This window comes from Episyrphus balteatus, chromosome 2 (genome assembly GCF_945859705.1).
Source record: "Episyrphus balteatus chromosome 2, idEpiBalt1.1, whole genome shotgun sequence".
Taxonomy (NCBI): Eukaryota; Metazoa; Arthropoda; class Insecta; order Diptera; family Syrphidae; genus Episyrphus; species Episyrphus balteatus.
Genome location: NC_079135.1, coordinates 109,856,253 through 109,876,358, shown reverse-complemented (window position 1 = coordinate 109,876,358; position 20,106 = coordinate 109,856,253). Strand labels below are relative to the sequence as shown.

At 30.1% G+C, this 20,106-nt stretch overlaps 1 protein-coding gene across 3 annotated transcripts in view; it reads right to left on the bottom strand.

The window, feature by feature from the left end:
• The window catches only part of LOC129912297 (uncharacterized), a 156,310-nt gene that overhangs the window by 47,122 nt on the left and 89,082 nt on the right, over window positions 1–20,106 (bottom strand). For all 3 annotated transcript variants that reach the window (XM_055990504.1, XM_055990502.1, XM_055990503.1), the window contains one exon: window positions 19,784–20,044. In XM_055990504.1, the coding sequence (XP_055846479.1) occupies window positions 19,784–20,044 (261 nt within the window). The remainder of the gene's footprint in view (window positions 1–19,783; window positions 20,045–20,106) is intronic.

The following is a 20,106-nucleotide window of genomic DNA, read 5'->3' as shown; positions in this document are numbered from 1 at the left end:
TTAATTACTGAGAAAGTTAGTGTTCTAAGAAACAAATTTCAAGTTTCTCATCAAAACTTTTACATACAAAAAAAAAAGAAACCAAATACCATCAATCAAAATTATGTAAATAAATCAAAAACAACAAAATATTTTAAAATAATAAAAAAACTTGAATTTCTTCTTACCACATCTAAGAGGTTAACGATTTTTTTTTATTGAAGATATAAGTTAGATATATCTAGATAAACAATCACAATCAATTCTAAGAGACAAAATTCCATCCAATGATTAATAGTGTTGTGCCTTAAAACTTTGGCCATCTAACAGAGGTTTCACTTAACAAATAAGAAGTATATCTAATTTTTTTTAACAAAATACAAATATATTTCATCTTCTTCAATGTACCTCAAAGATTTATTTTATTTTCAATCTTTATTTCAAACAAACAAAGGAAACATAAAAATAAGGTTGAAAAAAATTAACAAATTAAAAAACTCCACACAGAGATTATACAAGCCAAAAAGTTCTTTAAACTTTATCTTTTCCTCTCCTTCTCAAATAAGTAAAAAAAAAAAACCATTACACTTCAACAAATAATAAAAAAAAAACACAAACTTTTTCAACTAATTTATACACAAAATAGAATAAAAATGTTCAATTTTGTCTGTGCGGGACACAAACAACATTAGAGGTCGTATAAGACTTGTAAGTTAAGTCAAGCCAAGTATAATATCTTTTGCGCAAATATACCTAACTATAAACTTTCCATATTTTTACACAGAGATACAAACACACAAAACTCGTTGCCTAACTTTCTTTTACAAACTACCAATTCAAATGAATTCATACTCGAAATTAAAAAAAAAATTAATATCCAAAACAACAAGGAAAAAAACGCAATATTTATCTTTGAGATACAAAATAATGATGATGGTCATCTGCCTTTGCTGATGATGAAATTTTATCATTATTAAGAGGATCACAGAGAACTAAGTACATCAAAACCCATAAAACACGACCATTTTGCCCCCTAAAGTTCACAAACATTCTAAAGTCTAAACTATTATGATGAAACCATGCTCATGGCACAATTAGAACAAGGTATTGCCACACAAAAAAACAAAAGGTACAAGCAGATTAATTTCTTCGGCTTCTTAACCCAAGAAGAACGAACTATAAGGTACCATCTCCATCTCCAGCATCATCATCATCAAACAAAAAAAAAAAAAAAAAAAACAATTACAAAACTTCAGAGGACTATAAAACCTCATCTCTTCTGCGCTCTGCCATCATCATCGTCATCATGAAAGAAGCCTTAATTGTTTTCTGAGTCTAACTCTGAGTCTTCTCTGCCCCCCCCCCTCCAAATAATGATGAAAGATTTCCTGTTAAAAAATGCTGTGCTGCCTAACAAAAGTCTATGTATATATAAATCAAGACTATTATAGAGGAAAAGAAAAAAGAATCTTCTATGTTTCAAGTTTACCTTCACAGAGAATCGCACTATCACACCGCATTGATATCCATTGAAAAGCTGTTTAGCTTTGCTGTTAGCTGGTTACTTCTGGTTGCACATAAACGTGTTAATGTAATTAGATACTTTAATAGTACACTTGTCGAAACAAATCCACTGACTTAATTTACTTTTTTTTGCACCACAAAAACCACAACACTCAAATTAAGGTTATCATTTATTTTTCATCATCATTTTCTTATGTGATTTTCACTTTTTCCTTGCTAACAATCGGAAAGGTATTTGATATGATTTTTTCTAACCACAATACAATCACAAATATACTGTAAATTGCAACTATAAATTTAGCCCAATAACCTTTCACGAAGGATTTTTTTGTTAAAGATCGATTTCTTAGTATAATGCAATTTATTAGTAAATACGATCCACATACAATCCACACGATATAACTAAACGACCTTAAAACTTTGAGCAGTTATGTTTGTTAAGGAATCATCAGTTATGATTTTCTGCTAAAGGTAAACCACTTATTTACGTTCCACATAAGTTCCACAAGTACTTTTTTAAGATGATTTTCTTCGAGTACACTCTCTTCTTTTGTTGAAGAAGCGAACGTCTTTTTCTTCTGTGCAAAATTATAAACAAGAAATTTCACTCATTTATTACAATTGAAAGTTTAAGTTTACAAACAAAACATAAAAAAAAAATCAAGCAAGAAGAAGAAGGCACCGAAAGTTAACACTTTGCCGAACAAGTTATGCACATCACAGAGCACACACAGATACAAATAAAATTTGTATAGCTGACTGACAAACATTCAGCTACAAAACGGTGCAAGAAAAGTTGACTTGCTTGCAAAAAAAAAAAAAAACAACAAACGCGACAACAAATAAACTAAAAAAAAATTATGCATAAATAAATAAAAAAAACTTTAGTTTTTTCTGAAAAAAGACACAATCATAATAAAACAGCACTAACATTCGACATTCTACTCTATGACATCGTATCTTTACCGAAAAACTTTGTGTATGTTGAATTTTTAAAACCAAAAAAACACACTGAGAGTAAGCTGGACAGAAAAACCCATCCAGTCAGGTGGCACGCTTAAGCCCAACTAAAGCCGAAGAATTTGAAAATCTTAAGCAGCCACATAAGTATCTTTCTTATACTCTGACTGAGTCTCTTTTTAGCCTCCTAATGCTGGCTAGCTGCACTCATATAATATTGACTTCTGTCTTGAAGTTGGAGATGTGGTTTTTTTTGTTTTTGTTTTGTTGCTTATTGTAACTAACTAACCACCATCTAAAAAGTCTGGCTTAGAGAGATGTTGAAGAAGTATGCCTACTCGAATAATAATAATATTGGTAAGAAGTCAACACAGAGCCGGCAGGCAGCAGTGGCAGCAGTAATAGCAGCTCATATACTCAAAACTCGATGCCTTTTACTTTGAATTCTTTTATGAGATAGTTTGATTTCTGGTGGGTTTTGTTGAAGAAACCGCACTTCTTTTATAGTTTGAGATGTTGATGTTGTGAGTGATACTGCTTTTCAAAGATCGTACAGTTTTTGCACCTGTTAAACAGTAAGCAAATACATTCCACAATAGATGCTTTATTTGGCATGTTTTGTTAGGTTTGTGATGACAAATATAGAACTTAGGTTAAAAAACTTGAGAGGAAAAAGTTAAATACTCCTCGTAAATGATTTCATTTAATAAAAAAAAAAAAAAACACAAGTTAAAAACTTTAATTCAAACCAGAAATTTCATGTGAAATGCCCAAGAGGAAAAATTGGTTTGGAAATTTGGAATTTTTTTTGGAAAACTGAAAGCATTTATTGAAATTTGGGAAAGTATGTGATATTATTGACATTATAAAGTATTTATACAATTTTTTTGAAGTACAAAAAAAAACAAAATGGCGGCTCTACAGCTCTTTAAAGTTGACGCCTCGAGTTTGCGCCGTGCAATGTCCAGGTCCAGAAAATAATTTATAATCAAAAAAGAAATTTTTTTCCAATAAAATATATTTATACGCATTGCATGAACCTAAATTTAGTAAAAAAAAGTGTAAAATAAAAATTAGAGACCAAAAAAACGAAAAAACACAATGTTTTTTTATAAACAAATTGTTAAAAAAAATATTTATTGTAAAATTTTTGTTGTTTAGGTTCATGCAATGGCCAATAATTTAAAGAGTAGTTTGCAATTTATTTCAAGTCGATAGCTTCATTAGTTTTTGAGTTACGTTGCACGGCGCGGAAATAAGCGCGTTTTGAGGAAAAAGCGTTTAAAGTTTTCGTTTTCGTACTGAGGTAGGTTGAATGGGCATGGGTTTCGGGACTATCTTGGGGCATTTGAGGCTTCATTTAAGGCTTAGACCACTGAAAATAGTTTCTTCGGTTGATAAATGAATTTATAAGGCAAACAAAAATTAATGCAAAAATAAAAATTTCCAGAGGGATTTCCCCCTTTAAAGCAAAGGGGGTTTCTAAGATATTTGAGCTTGAAATAACCAATTTTTATAGATGTGGCTATGTATGTTCCCTCATATCTTCTAAACAACTTGTCATCATTTGACAACAAATTAAGTATCGAGCATATTGTTTTCTTCTTGGTTAAAATCTATGAAATGTTTTCCAAGATGGCGCCCTCTACAGCTTAAAAGTGCTGAACTAAAATTTTGTTCGTAATATTTAACGGCTCTTAAAATACTTTATCAAATTATAACCACAACATAATTTTAATAAAAAACGATTAATTAGTAGTTTAGAAATTATGAGGGAGAGAGCCTTAAACCATCTTCCAAGTTCAAGGTAAAATATCTTAGAAGTCAGGAAGTTGAGCATCTACAGATTTCTGATCGCCGCGTTGGAAATGGAAACTGCAACATACTTAAATTTTATTAAGTGTGACTGATAGCACTTAAGATCCGGTCTCTTTTTAAGCAAAGCATTTTTTTTACTATCACTAGTGGAGTGAAAAATAACACGTTCCACAAGAAATAATGGGCGTAATATTGATGTCTGCTTAATTATAAAAGTTGATTAGGTAATTGAAAATTGACATTCGTGTAATGAGAAATTAGCAATATTTCACGGACCAAACTACCAGTTTTTGGCAGGTGGAAAACTTAGCTAATCCAAATCTAACAAAACAAAATAGAAGCTTTTCTAAAAATTTTATGAGTGGTTAATTATAATAATTGTACCTACTGTAAAGCATGAAATTAATAATGAAAGCGTTCCAAACCTAATAGTTCTTAGTCTTTTGGAATGCGTCTTTATGCAATTGAGAAGACGTAACGCAATTTTTTGTAATGAATATCTCAGTGAAATGACTTTTCACTTATGAAATGAACAACGAATGTGTTCCACAACTTGTTTAAACTTTTAAACTTTATTTCAAAGTGGAACCTTTGTAGTGGAAGCTTAGGATTTCAAGAAAAAGGATTTCGTGAAATGAAAAAATTGACATGTTTTGGATAGTAGAATTCAGTTTAAAAATTCTTTGCCGTTTTATTAAGCATCAATACTATCTGCTGCAAAATAAGATTGAAGAAATCACTGGACAGCTCAGCTTTCTGCCGAAACCTTGTAGCTTCATGCTACATGTTTTGCCAATGCAGCTGATCAAAGCTGGCATCTTTTTTGTTCTTCAGCATTTTTATAACTTCTGTAACCACTTTAATGCTGTACAGTAGTATTTTGAATTTTTTTACAAGAGGTAAGTCTTGTCCTGCAACTCCCTTCACATATTAGCTCTATTATTAAACACGATGCTAAATGAACGGCAAACTAACAGAATGACTTTTGTGGGTAAAAAAATTGTTGTGCCTTGTATCATGATTCTGTCCGTTTTCTGACAGCGGAAGTTTCCCATGCCAAATTTCACCCTATCCTCTGGCAACTTCTTCATTTAGGCGCCCAGTTCAGTCCAAAATTCTTTTTCGTTTTCGAAAAGTATATAAGTTTAAGCTGTTGCATGTACCGATCACTTAGATTATGAAAAGAGTTTCGACCAGCAATGATAAAATGCCACTGAGTTAGCTCTGATGGGTTGCTTTATTTTAAAGAAAGTGTTCCATAGCTTATTACGGATTCTACTACGAATGACTGAACTTGTGGAAAACATCAAGTCCTTTAGTACTCTACGATAAAGTGACAGAACATCTTATGTTGTTTTCTGTGCACCTTATCGTTATTATTTATTTATATCCTTTTCTTTCTGCACATTATAGAATCCACAAAATATTATTGAACAAATTTTAAACTGAAGTTCTTCAAAATTACTACTAGTTTTTGGGAAAGATTTTCAACAAAATATTAACGATCCACCTACAATCCACAAGCCAATGCCTAAAGATCTGGAATCCTGGAAACCTTTTTTTTTGTGGAAACAATCAAAGGTAAACTCCTTTTTTGCTCTAGATTTAAGATAGTAAATCCATCTTATCTGAGCTAATTTCAATTTAAAATTGTACATCTGTAGATATTTATTTAAATGATTTACTGTAACTTATGATAAGCTTTCTATAGTGACTATTTTTTGAAGATTGAAATTAAAAGTTAAGAATAAAAGTAACTTTATCGCTCAGACTATATACTCCAAGTATTGATATTTTTGTTATTTTGTTATTGTAATCAATTGTTAATTTCTGGTTTCTGTAGGCTTTAAAAGCAAAAAAAAAAAAACCCGAAATGAGCGTACTTTTTTGCTATGCTATGGATGCGATCGTAAAGTGCATTAAGGTGGTGCTCTTTAAGTTCTCTTCAGCTGATCTTTCAAGAAAGATTGGCGACCGACGAAGAACCGGCTTTTTTCGATGAAGGATTTTTTTGTATTTTGTTTGAACGGATCCATATAAGATGCTCTTTGAAGTGAAGCAAAAAAGAGAGAGAAAGAGAGGGATGTGTTTTAAATGGATAGTAGTACTAGCGCAAGCTTGGCTGGTGGGCATTACTGATGGAAAAAAATCTGGTCAATTGGTGTTTTTTTTTTTAATTTTTATTTTTTTCTTGCAAACTGGGTGTATTGGACGGGAAAATTTGCTTATTTTTTTTGTGTAAGTTGCTATGTAAAATCTTGTATAGACGAGGCCCACCTGAAAAATTATTATTTTTTGTTGTTGTAATTTTTTTGCAGTAGATTTCGGGTTTTTTTTTGTTTGTTTCTTGTCTAATAAACCTGCGAGAAATAGTCGGTTGGTCGTATGGTATGCAAATGAGGTGTTATGGTATAGTGGAGAAAGATATGTGAACTGTGTTGAAAGTAACGTGTATGGCAAGTATTATGAGGCATGATACACAATTATTTTGTTTTAAAATAAGATTTTATGAAAGTAGATATACAATGTACTCGTATATTGTATATGTTAAGATCAGTACAAATTGGGGGAAAAAAATTTGGATTATTCGACCTTGACGATTAAGTCTTGCAAAACCTTTTTGCATGGAATTTTGATTGGAAATTCAAGTGAGCTTGTGAGGTTATTTTGTTTTAAATAATTTTGGGATAATGAATGTAAGATTTCACACTTTTGAGCTACATATACCATATTACCTTACATTTTGGTAAGAAATTCACTGTAGAATTTCTTTTATACCATATAATAACCTTTTAGAGATGTTAAGTTTTATTTAAATACATTTTTATGGCACATTGCACATAAAAATGCTAATGTTAATATATCTTAAAAGAGTGTTTTTAATGAAGAGTGTTTAGAGAGCAAACTCCATGCGCTAATTTATTAAAACTACTAGTGAACAAAATTTTACAATTTATTGCTAAATTTATTTTGGGTTCAGTATTGAAAATTTAACATTAACTCAAAGATCGTTGAAAAATCTATAAGACCAGTGCTTCGTTGTTTGCAAAAATAAAATGCAGGACTGGGTCGCACGAACTTGCTTTTAGAGCTAAAGTTGCTTAAATTTTTAAGACTTTTTATATAGAAATTTGGAAAAAAAATAAAACTCGTTTTTAAAAAAAATAAAATAAAATCTGAAATCAAATTGCCCTCCAAAATTGCCTTTCAAAAAAAAAACTTTTTGGTTTTTATTTAAATTATATAAATTCTTCGGTCCATCCGTTTAGGCTGTAGCTTCGTTTACAGACAGACAGACTGACAGACAGACAGACTGACAGACAGACAGACGGACTCCCGGGACCCATTTTTTGGCATTCTCTACCATCGTTATGTCATGGAAAAATATTATCTCAACTTTTTTTTTTTTTACGAATGCATAACTTGATTTACAGGGTGTCCCACAGTCACCGCCCCAAATGAAAACCATGGATTCCTGAGGTCATTTTAAGTCAAAAAACTTAAGAGGTAATTTTCTCGTTTTCGTCCCGTTTTCGAGTTACCACAGTTTTTATGATTTTTGCTCCCTTGTCCTTTAACTGGCCTTATCTTTGCCAAACTTCGTTTGTCTCAAAACTTTTTTTTCTGCGGACATCCGTTTCTCCACAATTTTGCATCAAACACAATTTTCTTCGTTTTTTAAGTTTTTTACACTTTCATATCATTTAGGTCAAAAAAACACGTTAATGAGTATTAATTTTTTGTGCTTTTTATTAAAGCCCAGTTTATTTCCATAAAAAAATAAGTTTTATTTCATAAAAAAGGCTACTGAAAGTAATTAAAAACAAAATAAACAAACTGAGTGAATTAAAAAAAAATAATTTTTAAATAAAAAATTAATTTAAATGAATTATAAACTTTTTCTGAGCTATTGTGGTTAAGAAAAGAACAAATAGATAAAAAAATAAAATGCACGACTGAGTCGCACGAACTTGCTCTTAGAGTTCAAGTTGCGTAAATTTTTAAGACTTTTTATATAGAAACTTAAGAAATGTAGGTATACAAAAACAAAAAAAAAATTAAATTAATTTTTCAAAAAAATAAAACAATATCTGAAATCAAATCGCCCCACAAAACAAGTATGCAGTGTTATTTGATATATTAAGGTGCATTTTTAGAAAAAAAAATTTCAAAATCGTTAGAGCCGTTTTTTAAAAAACTAATTTTTTATAAATAATTTTTTGAAAAAAAAGTTTAAAAATAAAATTGGTATGCCATTTTGTAGAAATAACTAATCAACATCTAAAAACAAAATTTCAAAAAAATTCAATGTCCCGTTTTCGAAAATTTGATTTAAAAAAAAAAAATTTTTTAAATTTTTTTTAAAAATCCAAAAATTTATTTTTTTCAAAATTTTATTTTTGGCTTATATTTAGATTGTATAAATGCTTTTTTATAAAAAATTTCGTTGAGATACAATAAGTAGTTTTGCAGAAAATCCGATTTGAAAAAAGCGGTCCTTTGGCAGGTACCGTTAATAATGATTTAAAAAAAAAAATTTTTTTTTCAAAAGATAGACCTTGTTTAAAAACTAACATTTGAATTTTTTAAACAAAATCGTTGGAGCCGTTTTCGTGAAATTAAACTTTTCCGAAATTTTTGTATGACAGGTACCGTTATTTTTGGTGCAAAAAAATTAATTCCAAAAACCCCTCTGGAGAGTCTCCAAAAACTGCTACATAGCAAGTTTGGAGTCAATCGGTCCATCCGTTTAGGCTCTAGTTCCTTATACAGACAGACAGACAGACTGACAGACTGACAGACTGACAGACTGACAGACTGACAGACTGACAGACTGACAGACTGACAGACTGACAGACTGACAGACTGACAGACTGACAGACTGACAGACTGACAGACTGACAGACTGACAGACTGACAGACTGACAGACTGACAGACTGACAGACTGACAGACTGACAGACTTCAATTTATTCCTTCTTTCATTTGCATAGCTGCCTAAACTATCAAAGTTTCCTTGAGTTTGCATGAGTTTCTACATTTTTGAAGCTGTTTTTCTCAAAACTACAGTTTTACGATATGATCAAAAAAAACAAAGATTATAAAATTGCAACAAAATCTCAAAAACCTAATAAAAATAGGATTCAACGATATCCTTCGAAGAGCTGAAGAGCAAAATACTTTAGTTAATTAATTTTTTAGATTATTTTATTTTTACAGAGAACTTCAGTAGGTACTATAAATAATGTTTAAGGGCCTTACGCTATGGTAAAAAAGTTAAGTCAAAATAAGAGAAACGGAAAAGAAAACAGTTAAATCTATGCAGGAGCAATGTTCTTTATACAAAAACATTTAATATCCAGTCGAAAAGAGTATGAGTATTTCTTAGCCATTTTATTGCTTTTTTGACTAGACTTAAAATAATTTTCAAATTAACCAACCATTCACAGAATAAATAAAATAAATAAAAATAACAAAATCTATTTTTCTAATTTGTCACGTCCATTCCAAGACTTTTGTAAACATACTTAAAATAAATTACTAGTGTTACCCATAAAAAGCAAAAAGTTACCTTTCATTAACATGTACATATGTACACAAATCAACATGTATTGTTAATACCCAAAAAGTAAGCCACTTTCAGCAGCACTCTTGCCTTGATTTATGTCTATTCTTTTACCGGTCGTTAGCCCTTTTTATCTTTTGGTTTTTTTTTTGTTTTATTTTTATTTTCGCATGCTTTTCTGAACTTGTTTTAACAAAAATAAAAAAAAAAAAAGATACCCATTTTTTTGGTAATTGGATACATCAGGTTTTTCATAAATTCTGGTTCCTTTTTCGGCTTTCGCTTTCAAATGTGAAAAGAAAATCTCAGAGAACTGCTAAAAGTTATTCCAGTACAAAAAAAAACTACTTTTTTTTGTAAGAAAACGAAATTATTTATACATTCGGTGTCTTTTGGCAAACTGAGATTTAAGTTTTTGTTATTATTGTTGTTCTTGTATATATGGGAAAAACGTTTCGTGGGATGATTTTAAATTCAAAGACATCACAAACACACACACACAAAATGTGTGTAGATCGAAGTAACAAGCTCGCCCTCTTGTATAACATACGGCATGAAGCCGTATTACGCATGCGTGTGACTTTGAACTCTTTTTTTTTTTTTTTTGTTAAATGTTACTTAAATGCAATGCAAGCTGTTGCATTAATGAATTGTTCTTGAATGAAGGTTGTCTTATGTGTACATATTTTGCAATATGTTCGTATTGTTATGTGACAACTAAACAGAAATCATGTAACAAAAAAAGAATGGGGGAAACAAACATTGAACAAAATGTAGTTATTTTTTTTTTTTGGTTCCAATAGAGCTTTTCAAATAACGTTGCAAAACAAAAAGAATGAAATAAAGTTATCGGCAAATTGTTTCATTAATTTTATAATTTGTCATCACGTTCAAAGAAATTGAAAAAATTGTCACTTAAGATTGTGGAACGGTAGTATTTTTAATTGTATCAGCAAAATTGTGAAGAAAAAAAGGCCCAAAACCTCCGGGAAAAAACAGAAATGGAACTACAACTGCATTCGGTTGGCGTTAGTTATTTTCGCAGATAGCTCGGAAATGGACTTTCATGTGGCCCCCACATAAGCATAATTTATAATTATAATTACATAACTATTATCAATAATTTTTATCTACCTATCTACATGACATCAGCCATGAAACAATTCAAGCCCGGGAGACCTGCTGATGATTCCGGAGGTTAACCCGGCGAATCCCACATGTGGGAACTTCAGGTGTAGCGGTGTGCTTAAGAACGATTTTTAAAGAACAATGATAGAATTGAAGAACAATCGCAACTGTTCACTGCTTAGTTTAAGAACAGATTGATTGAAAGCAGCTATTCCAATAGCAACATCAGCTCCAATCAGGTGTAAAATCTTTTGACTGTCGCCAAAATTTTGAAGTCGTCATTTTGTAGAAGAAAGGTAGCAGGCTTTTAGGTTTCAACCAGATACCAGAAATAACAATCAACCTTCTTTTTTCAATCGGTTTCTCTCTGAGAGTTACCACATTACTTTAAATAGTTTCGGTTAAGGTCTGAGATTTTTTTCTGTCGGCATACGGGTGCGAATTTGGCAGGACAAAAATAAATAAATTACGATTTTTCAAAAAAGTGGTCACAAAAAAGTCTCTTTATAAGGGTGAAAATATTTTTTTTCGGAATTGTGAATACAATATTCGAATTCCTATTAATATTCTACATCAATTTCATACTCTATAAAATATTGTGACCGAAAAAAGTTCTAGCGACATGAAAAAGCATAAACCAAATTCGCACCCGTGATAGGCACATCACGTCACAAAAAAGAGGTGTGCCTACAGAGGGTTAAAAATCAAAAATAAAGGTTATCGGTTGAGATTTATTTTTTATTTTTTTACATATCTCTCAATGGTTGAGATTTTTACAAAAAAAAATAAATGGAAAAGGTCAACCTTTAACCGTTTTCGCTGAAAATAAATCAAAAATGGTCAATTCAAAGGAAAATGTCGAATATGTCAAGAATGTCTTTATATTGCAAAAATAAATATGAAAAGGATGTTTTTTCTAAGTTTATGTATTAAATAATGTATGAACTAAATAGACTCTCAAAGTTTTTTAGACCCAAGATTATATCTCTTTTCGTTTAAAGTAAAATCTGAAGACGAAAATGTGTTTTCCACTGTAATTTGAGTCGCTGGCGCTGGGACGACAAGCAAAACCAATGCAATTTCAAATGTTTCAGGAGACCGATGTTCTAATATCTAGGTCAAAGCTTTCAGCTTCCAGAAGCGTTTTCGCCCGCCCAACTTCAAACGGCTATATCTCGGAATTTTTAAAAAAAAACCAAAAAAAAATTTTTGATGCCAAGGTAGCGGGGACTCTAACCTACATTTGGGTACAACTCCCATCCCTGTAGGTGCACGAGTTCTCAAGCCGGGAGAACTGAAAGGTAAAAAAAAAGTTAAGTCCGATTCTGAAAAAATAGGCATGATGTGGCGGTTTAACATGGAAGATGATTTTTTTAAAATCTGACAATATGCAAAGCGTAGGCCCATGACACAAACTATCATTTGGCATCACTCCCAAAAATTTCTCTCAAGTGGTTTACCTTCCAGGAGCGTTCAAAGATTTGGGGATTTTTCGAAAAAAAAATTTACCCCAACTTTCAAACTCGATTTTCTCGGGATTTTGAAAAAATTCCAAAAACCCGATTATACCACTATCCAGGTAGCTAAAAATATAAGCTTTCACATGGCACCACTCCCATGTCTCTAGGAATTGATACATTTGCAGATGAGATAGAATTTTTATTTTTTTAATTAATGATGGTAATTCTTCTTGAGGGCAAGTCTAATCAAAGTCATCTCTATCCGGTATGAGGGTCAAAACTACAAAACTTAACTGCTAAGAAATTTAACATTATTCAATTGTTTCAAACTTAGGTATATGGAAAACAAAAAATCTTCTTTGTTTTTTAAATCTAATATATAAAAATCTCATGTCGCAGTGTTTGTTACCAAACTCCTCCGAAACGGCTGGACCGATTTTAATAAAATTTTGTACACATATCGGTTAGGTCTGAGAATCGGCCAACATCTATTTTTCATACCTCTGTTAGGGTGGTCCAGCCAAATTTTTTTATATCTTCTTGGAACGATATTTTCGAAATTTTTTGTGTACATACCTATGTCGGGAAGTCTGAGAATCGGCCATTCGACCAACATGAATTTTCATATGATAAAATGGTTAGGTTGGTCCAACCAAAAAAAAATTTTATTTATTTTTGGAACGATTTTTATGAAATTTTGTGGGTAAATCGGGTAAGTCTAAGAATCGGCCAACATCTATTTTCATACCATTTTCAAGTCCTGGCTTTATATTGTTTTCAAGGGGTTCAAAAAAATTAGTTTTCCAACTCATATGAATAGTTTAAATTTGTAATATTTCATATTCTAAATACAGAAACTTTAAGCCTACAAACATCAATCTCGATAATACGATCAATAGAACTCAAAAAACACATTCTTTGATGTTGTGACCCGATTTTTTTTTGGAAAAGATTGACACACTCCAAAATTGGAAGTAAATAGCAAAAGAGGCGTAACGAAGTCCGTCGGGTCAGCTAGTTAAACATAAAGTTTTCATTTCAATGTTACATTACCTATTATATTGGATTTCAATGTACAAGAACCGAACAATAAATTGGCATTAAATATTAAAAAAAAAACAAAGCAAAACAAAATAAACTTCCTTCTAAATATAACCTGTTGGGATTTACTAATAAATTTTCCATTTTAAAGTAATTTCCGTGTTCTGGTTATTGTTTTGTAAGAAACTCTTTAAAAAAATTAAAACCTCCATACATTCTAAATTATAAATACAAGATTGAATGGTAATACCAAAACGGAAATATCTAATCTTCACGCCATGTTACCCTTCTATTAGTGATAAGTTCAAGTTATAAGATCTTTAAACCAGCATCTTTGGTGGTGTGGCTCGCAACCCAATAGATTTTTATCTACTGGTAAGCTGAGATCAACCTCATCATCGTTTTGTATAATATTCTTCTAACAATCATTTCGAAATCAAGTCTAATAAATGAAGTAAAAAAAAATAAAAAGAATTGAACTCAAAGTCCATTCTAGCAATGACTCAAAGTAATTTGTAATAACACTCTTTCTACTCGACAGCATTGATGGCGATCCCCTGAGATTTCCGACTTTTATTTCTTTATATCTATCCACTCTGTATTGGACTTGGAAGCCGCCGCTGATTCTTTTAGCCATGAAATCCAGCACTTGAGCCATCATCCGCAAATGCTTTGAATTAAAAGCAAAAAAAAAACTATATTTTTTTTATTAAAACTTGCAATAAAGTAGGTAGTAAGATGGTTTAAAGGCAAGTTATGGGTTTATAAAAAAAGACGCTCTAGAAGTGTTGAATACGGTTAACCATTTTTGTATAAATTTACTTTTAAAGGTAGGTATTCCTGAGCATGAAAGCCTCGAAAAAAATAAAAATTGTATAGTTTTGACAAATCGTTGTTACCACATTTTCATTTTTAAGAAATTTGGGCCAAAACCATCGACAAAGTTGAGCAATAATTTTTTTATATTTCACGTATTTGCCAATTTTGGATTTTTTTATTTTTTTTATTTTTCTATTATTTTGCAATATTTTAGCATTGAACCATCGCCGCTGAATCGGTTGGGTAGCGCAGGCGGTAGGATGATAGGCAGACTCCGCCGCGTGGTGTAGGTACATTAACCGGGTTCCATCATTAAATTATTTTTTATTATATGTATTCAAACGGCAGGCGAGATATTATTGGTGTTTCATGAAAAATCTCCACCAAGCCCATTCATCTTTGGCTAAAATGTCGGAGAGAGAGGTTTTAAGCCAATCGTTCAACTAAATAGAAAATACAAAAAAGAAGTTACTCTAATAATAATAATGGCATTCGCCTAGGGCGTAATTAGAGTAGATGCCCTCATCAATTTTTCATCTCGCTCTGTCTTGATGTATGGCGTTTACTTTGCTTTTCGGACTTTGTTGGCGGTTCATTGATGTATGATGGCAACAAATGTTTTTGGATTATTTTTTTGTTGTTGTTTTAGATTTTGTTTTATGTTTTTGTTGTAGCTACGCGTGTATATTGTAGGGAATAAAAGTTTTCTAAATCAGCTTGCTCGTGTAAGTAGTGTAACATTATATTATTGAGGATACTACATTGAGATTATAAAGTTAATGAGAACATCTGGTCTTGTGGTTTCTTATAATATATAGGACGAATGTTGCTTTTGGCAAGTTATTGTATGTTCAAGTGGCTTTGAGTATTTTTCGATTGAGGTGTGCATGCAATTTTATTGGGCAGTTCCTGTAAAAATAGGATTCTTTCATTTGAAGATGTCGGGTCTTTTGAGTTCTTGAAAGGAATCAATTAGCACCGCAGGATATTACTGATAACTTAATTACCGGGCTGCAAAACTTTTTCTTAGAAGCCAAGAGGATTGCTATCAACAGTTGTTGTGTGGAGGAAAAAAATCGTTATTGAAATGATTTGAAATACATCGGGGACAAGGGAAAACTCTTCAATTAGAATCACTCTTCCCAGAAACTGCTGAATTTCCTAAAATCCTTTCATAAAGGAGTCTTTTCATCTGTCAAGTGTGATACGAAAAAAAAGTGAATTTGAGGTAATGCAAGTTTTTAATGAATATCTGCTAATTCTGCTTAAAATATTCGTAGTCTCTATTGTACCAAAACCAATTAACATAAAAATAATTGTCACACACCGAAAAAAAAAATTGATAATAACAGCTATCAAATTAACATTTTTCAGTGACAAAAGTCGTCCAACAATTAAAATATCAATTTTGATATTTTATCATATCATTTTGATATTTTTAATTTCAGGTGGGATAGTGAAAATTTCACTTTGACAATTAAAATATCCTTTTAAAATTTTTTAAGTTTAAGTGGATAGTAAAAATTTCACTTTTGACAATTAAAATATCAATGTTGACTAGATTTTACGTTTTAGTTTATTATAATGAAACCTATTTCTTTACTTTTCATTTTTATTATTTTAAGAATTTTCTTTCTTTTTTCAAAATATTACTGAAAGTGAATATTCTTTACAAAATAATAATAAAATTTATTTTTTCTATTATAGGTGATATAATTGTTTTGTTATTTTATCCCAAACTACATTTTAATTCGAAAAAACACAAAGCGCCTTTAAATTAGTACACATTAAGAACTTTTTATTTAATATTTTTCAATAATTTGGAATGAGAAATTGATATAAAAAAATGATAATAAAACATCAAAAAAAATTTCCAAAATGTGGCATTTAAATATCATCCTGATAATAAAAATATTGTTTTAACATTTTAAATATCATAAAACACATTTTATAGAGCATTTTTGGCTGATATTTAAAAAATGTTAATTTGATATTTAAAAAATGTTAAATTGATATTGGTTTTTTTTTTCGGTGCAGACAGGCCAAATTTTTGTGTTTGAAAAATGTCAACTTATCTATCATATAAACCCCCTACACTTAAATGATTTAGACTTGAACTTAAAAATATAATAACGATCTACTAGTTGGAATTTTTTAAATTATCTTATCTATGTAAATGATTTTGGTTTAATAGTTTAATTAATGTTTTAAAAGTTTTAATGAATTAATTTATAATATTTAATACAGTGATAGAAAAAAGGGTCTTCCAATTCTGTATCTCTGTCTCTATCTCGAGCTACAGGCCAAACCACTGATGTACATAGTTTATAAATTAAAGGTTTTGGATAATTTCCTTGAAGATAAATTGCTTATTTTATATTTCAAAAAAAGTCAAAAGGATTTGGAACCGTTTTTAGCGATGCATGTCATAAGGCCGTTTCTTTGATTTTTTTACTTTCTCGTTAACGGCGTAAAATATTTCAGTAAAAAAATGTATACAAATAGAATTTAAGACAAATTTTCAAAAAACATATTTTTGAAGTTTTCAAAAAACATATTTTTGAAGTTTTCAAAAAATGCTATTTTTTTTTTTAATCATTGAATTATTTTTTCATTTTGTTATGACTCGATTGTAAATTTCTTTTCAATTTCTTCTTTATACATACATAAATATTTATTTTTTCAAGTGTTTGAAAATTTTTGTATATCTAGGTATGTATAATAAAATATGTAGGTACATTACAAAAAATGTCTCATAATATTTTCAAAACGTTTTTTTTTTTATTTCTTTGCTATGCAAAAAATTTAACTTAACATTTTGGAGGTCCACCGTTTTAAAAAAGATGTTTTTTTTTTACTTTTTACATCTTTATTTAAGAGAAACACAACAAAATAGTATTTTTTTGCAGAATTTTCTACAAAACCATGTGTCAAAGTGATTCATGAATCATGAGTAACTACAGAGGGTTAATACGAGTATATAAAATAAAGTCGTGTAAGTAACGCTATTTATAGCAAAAAAAATAAATAACAGCTAAGTCGAAAAGGAAAGATAAAAGTTGAGGGAGTTCTGATTTCGAGAATTTTAATGGTCCCAAATTATTTTTTCGAATACCCATGGCAATCAAAACACATAGCTTAATGGCATACATTTTTGAATATAACATAAAACTGCCTTCAATTTATAAAACGAAGCTAATTTTAACGCTAAAGAACCATTTTCTACTAACACACCCCGTTTATTATCACATGCCTTAATTTATTGCTATTCCCAGTTTTGATGATTTAAAATTCTTAGCATATTTTAATATAAGAGAAAAATAAGAGCAATATAAAATAAACGACGAAATAACCCTGTCGTCCATTTTATATTTTTAATATCTGTCCTAATAACTTTTAAACTTTGCTAAGTTTTTTGTAGACCCTTTTGTTTTTTTTTTTTCAATTTTTAATGTTAACCAGAACTATAAATTAAGTCAAGTTTTCATTTTAATATATTTAATATTTTAAAATTACTCTTGGCAAACCTTTGGCTTCACCTTCATGCGTAATTGTGTTGTTCTACTGCAAAAACTATGACCGTACCATTTTTCAACATTGCACTTTATGAGATTTTTTTTCCAAATATTTTTAGTTTTGATGACAACCTTAAAACTTGTCGGTCTTTTACAAAGTATTTTCTCTGAAAAATTCGCATGCATAAGCCACCGATCACGCTCCCTGACCTATAGTCTAAGTTCTGCTATAAACATCTAATGAAGCAGTCGGTATTACAATCAAAGTCAAGAAGATCAGGGATACAAAAATTTTAATACCCTTTAAAGTTTTCTTTTTATTTAGGAAAAAAATGTTATGTATACACCACAGTGACCACATAATACGGATAGCAAATAAACTATTAACAAAATCCTTTGATTTTATATAAGTATGATTTTATACATTACAAGACTTGATTTAATTTCTAGAACTTGTCTCGAAGCTCAATTCACTGTGAAGACCTTGGTTTTGAGTAAATCTCTGTAATGAAGATGTTTGAAAAATGAGCAAATTAATTAGTTCAATTAAGTATAAATAGCTTCTGAATTAGATATTTTTTATCAACTGCGCCCACTTGTTTATATTGTATAGAAATAATACTGGTAAAAGCTTTCGTATTTTAAAACTTGAAATATCTTTGACGACCACGAATATTTATAATCTAATTGTTTTCGATTCTCTCAAAGAGTTCAACGAAATTGAATCCTCTGAGATTTTAAATTATCCTCTAGTTTCTAATTAATCTGCCATTATAAAAAAAAAAAAAAAAAATAAATAAATAAGATAATCCTTTTAGGCATTTTAACGAAATTTCTAATAAAATATAATTTTCATTTTCTACAATGTTACAAATCTTTATTTTTTAAAATTAACACTAACATGTTCTTATAATAGTTGCATTAAATTCACACGAACACAATTTCTGCATTATTTTATTTTTAGGATTTTCTGCATCACTTACTCTTACTTTCAGTGTTAATATTGTATTTGGCATAAATAAATATCTAATAAAACCCGATTCAGGTGGTATAAATAAATTATTCATAATATAAGTTCCAGCTTTCATTGGACACCGCAAAGACATATTTCCCTTGTCCGATGTGAAAAAATTCGAAAAAATTTCCCGAAATACTCGAACTCGTTTTATGAATTTAGCCATATCACAAGCTCTAAGTGAACCTTCATAATGTACTCTATCATAATTATCTCCTTTTTGTGATAGTTTAAAATAAGCTGTTGGAAGAGCAATGTCTTGTAGGACTTCTGTTAATGTATCAACTGTATTATTTTTATTGATTTTAACATGAAGTCGCATGTAAACACTTTCTGTTGACTTGGACCCAGTAAGATTCATCTTAAAGCAATTCTATTGAAAGGCAATGAAAGTTAGCAGACGTTTGATCAAATTAGCTTATCAAAGGTTTGTAAATGTAAATTTTAATAAGAGACAATTAACTCACCTGAAATGCTAAATGAACAATGCTACAGCAAATTAGTAATTGAATTGTACTGATGGCCGTAGTTCGAGACATTTAAAAATCGTTTAAATGGAAGCAGTTTGTTGAATGAGGTGGTTTTTGTTTAAAGTCAATTTTTAACATCGATGTTGGAATATTGATAAATAAATTCTAAATATCATTATCAACTAATTTATGTGCCTTTAAAAATTTTAACCAAGTTTAAATCCAACTAGAGTCTTTGTATTGTACACAAAAATCTCTAAAATATTATTGCGTGTCAAATTTATAAAACGTGGAGGTAATTTATAAAGAGGTAATTGCGAAGATTTTAACATCAATTTAACATCAAATTATAAAAAAATATGAATTTTAGCACGCAAAACAATTATAGTTATTTCTGGATCAACCTTAAATCATTAATTTTTAGGTTTTCATAAAGCGGAGTATAAATTTTGAAGGTATCCAAAAAATATAGATTGAATTCGAACTTACCTCATCAGAAAAGTCACCCAAATGTCGAACATCTTCTGTTTCGAGTCGATCTTTAATCTCTTCGCGTGAAACAACACGTTTTTCATTGATTTCTCGTACCAAACCATCAGCAGGACGTGGTACAAATTTTTGTATCACAGTTCCACTAAAATTATCTAATTGTTTATCATCTGGATTGGCCAATTGATTTACAGTTCCATTGTCAACTTCATCTTTGCCAGATTCAATTGCTAAAGGTTTGGGACTTCCTAAGTCACGTCGCTAAAGAAGAAATAAATAAATTGATTATTTGATAAAACAGCAAGTGTTTAAAAATTCATTGT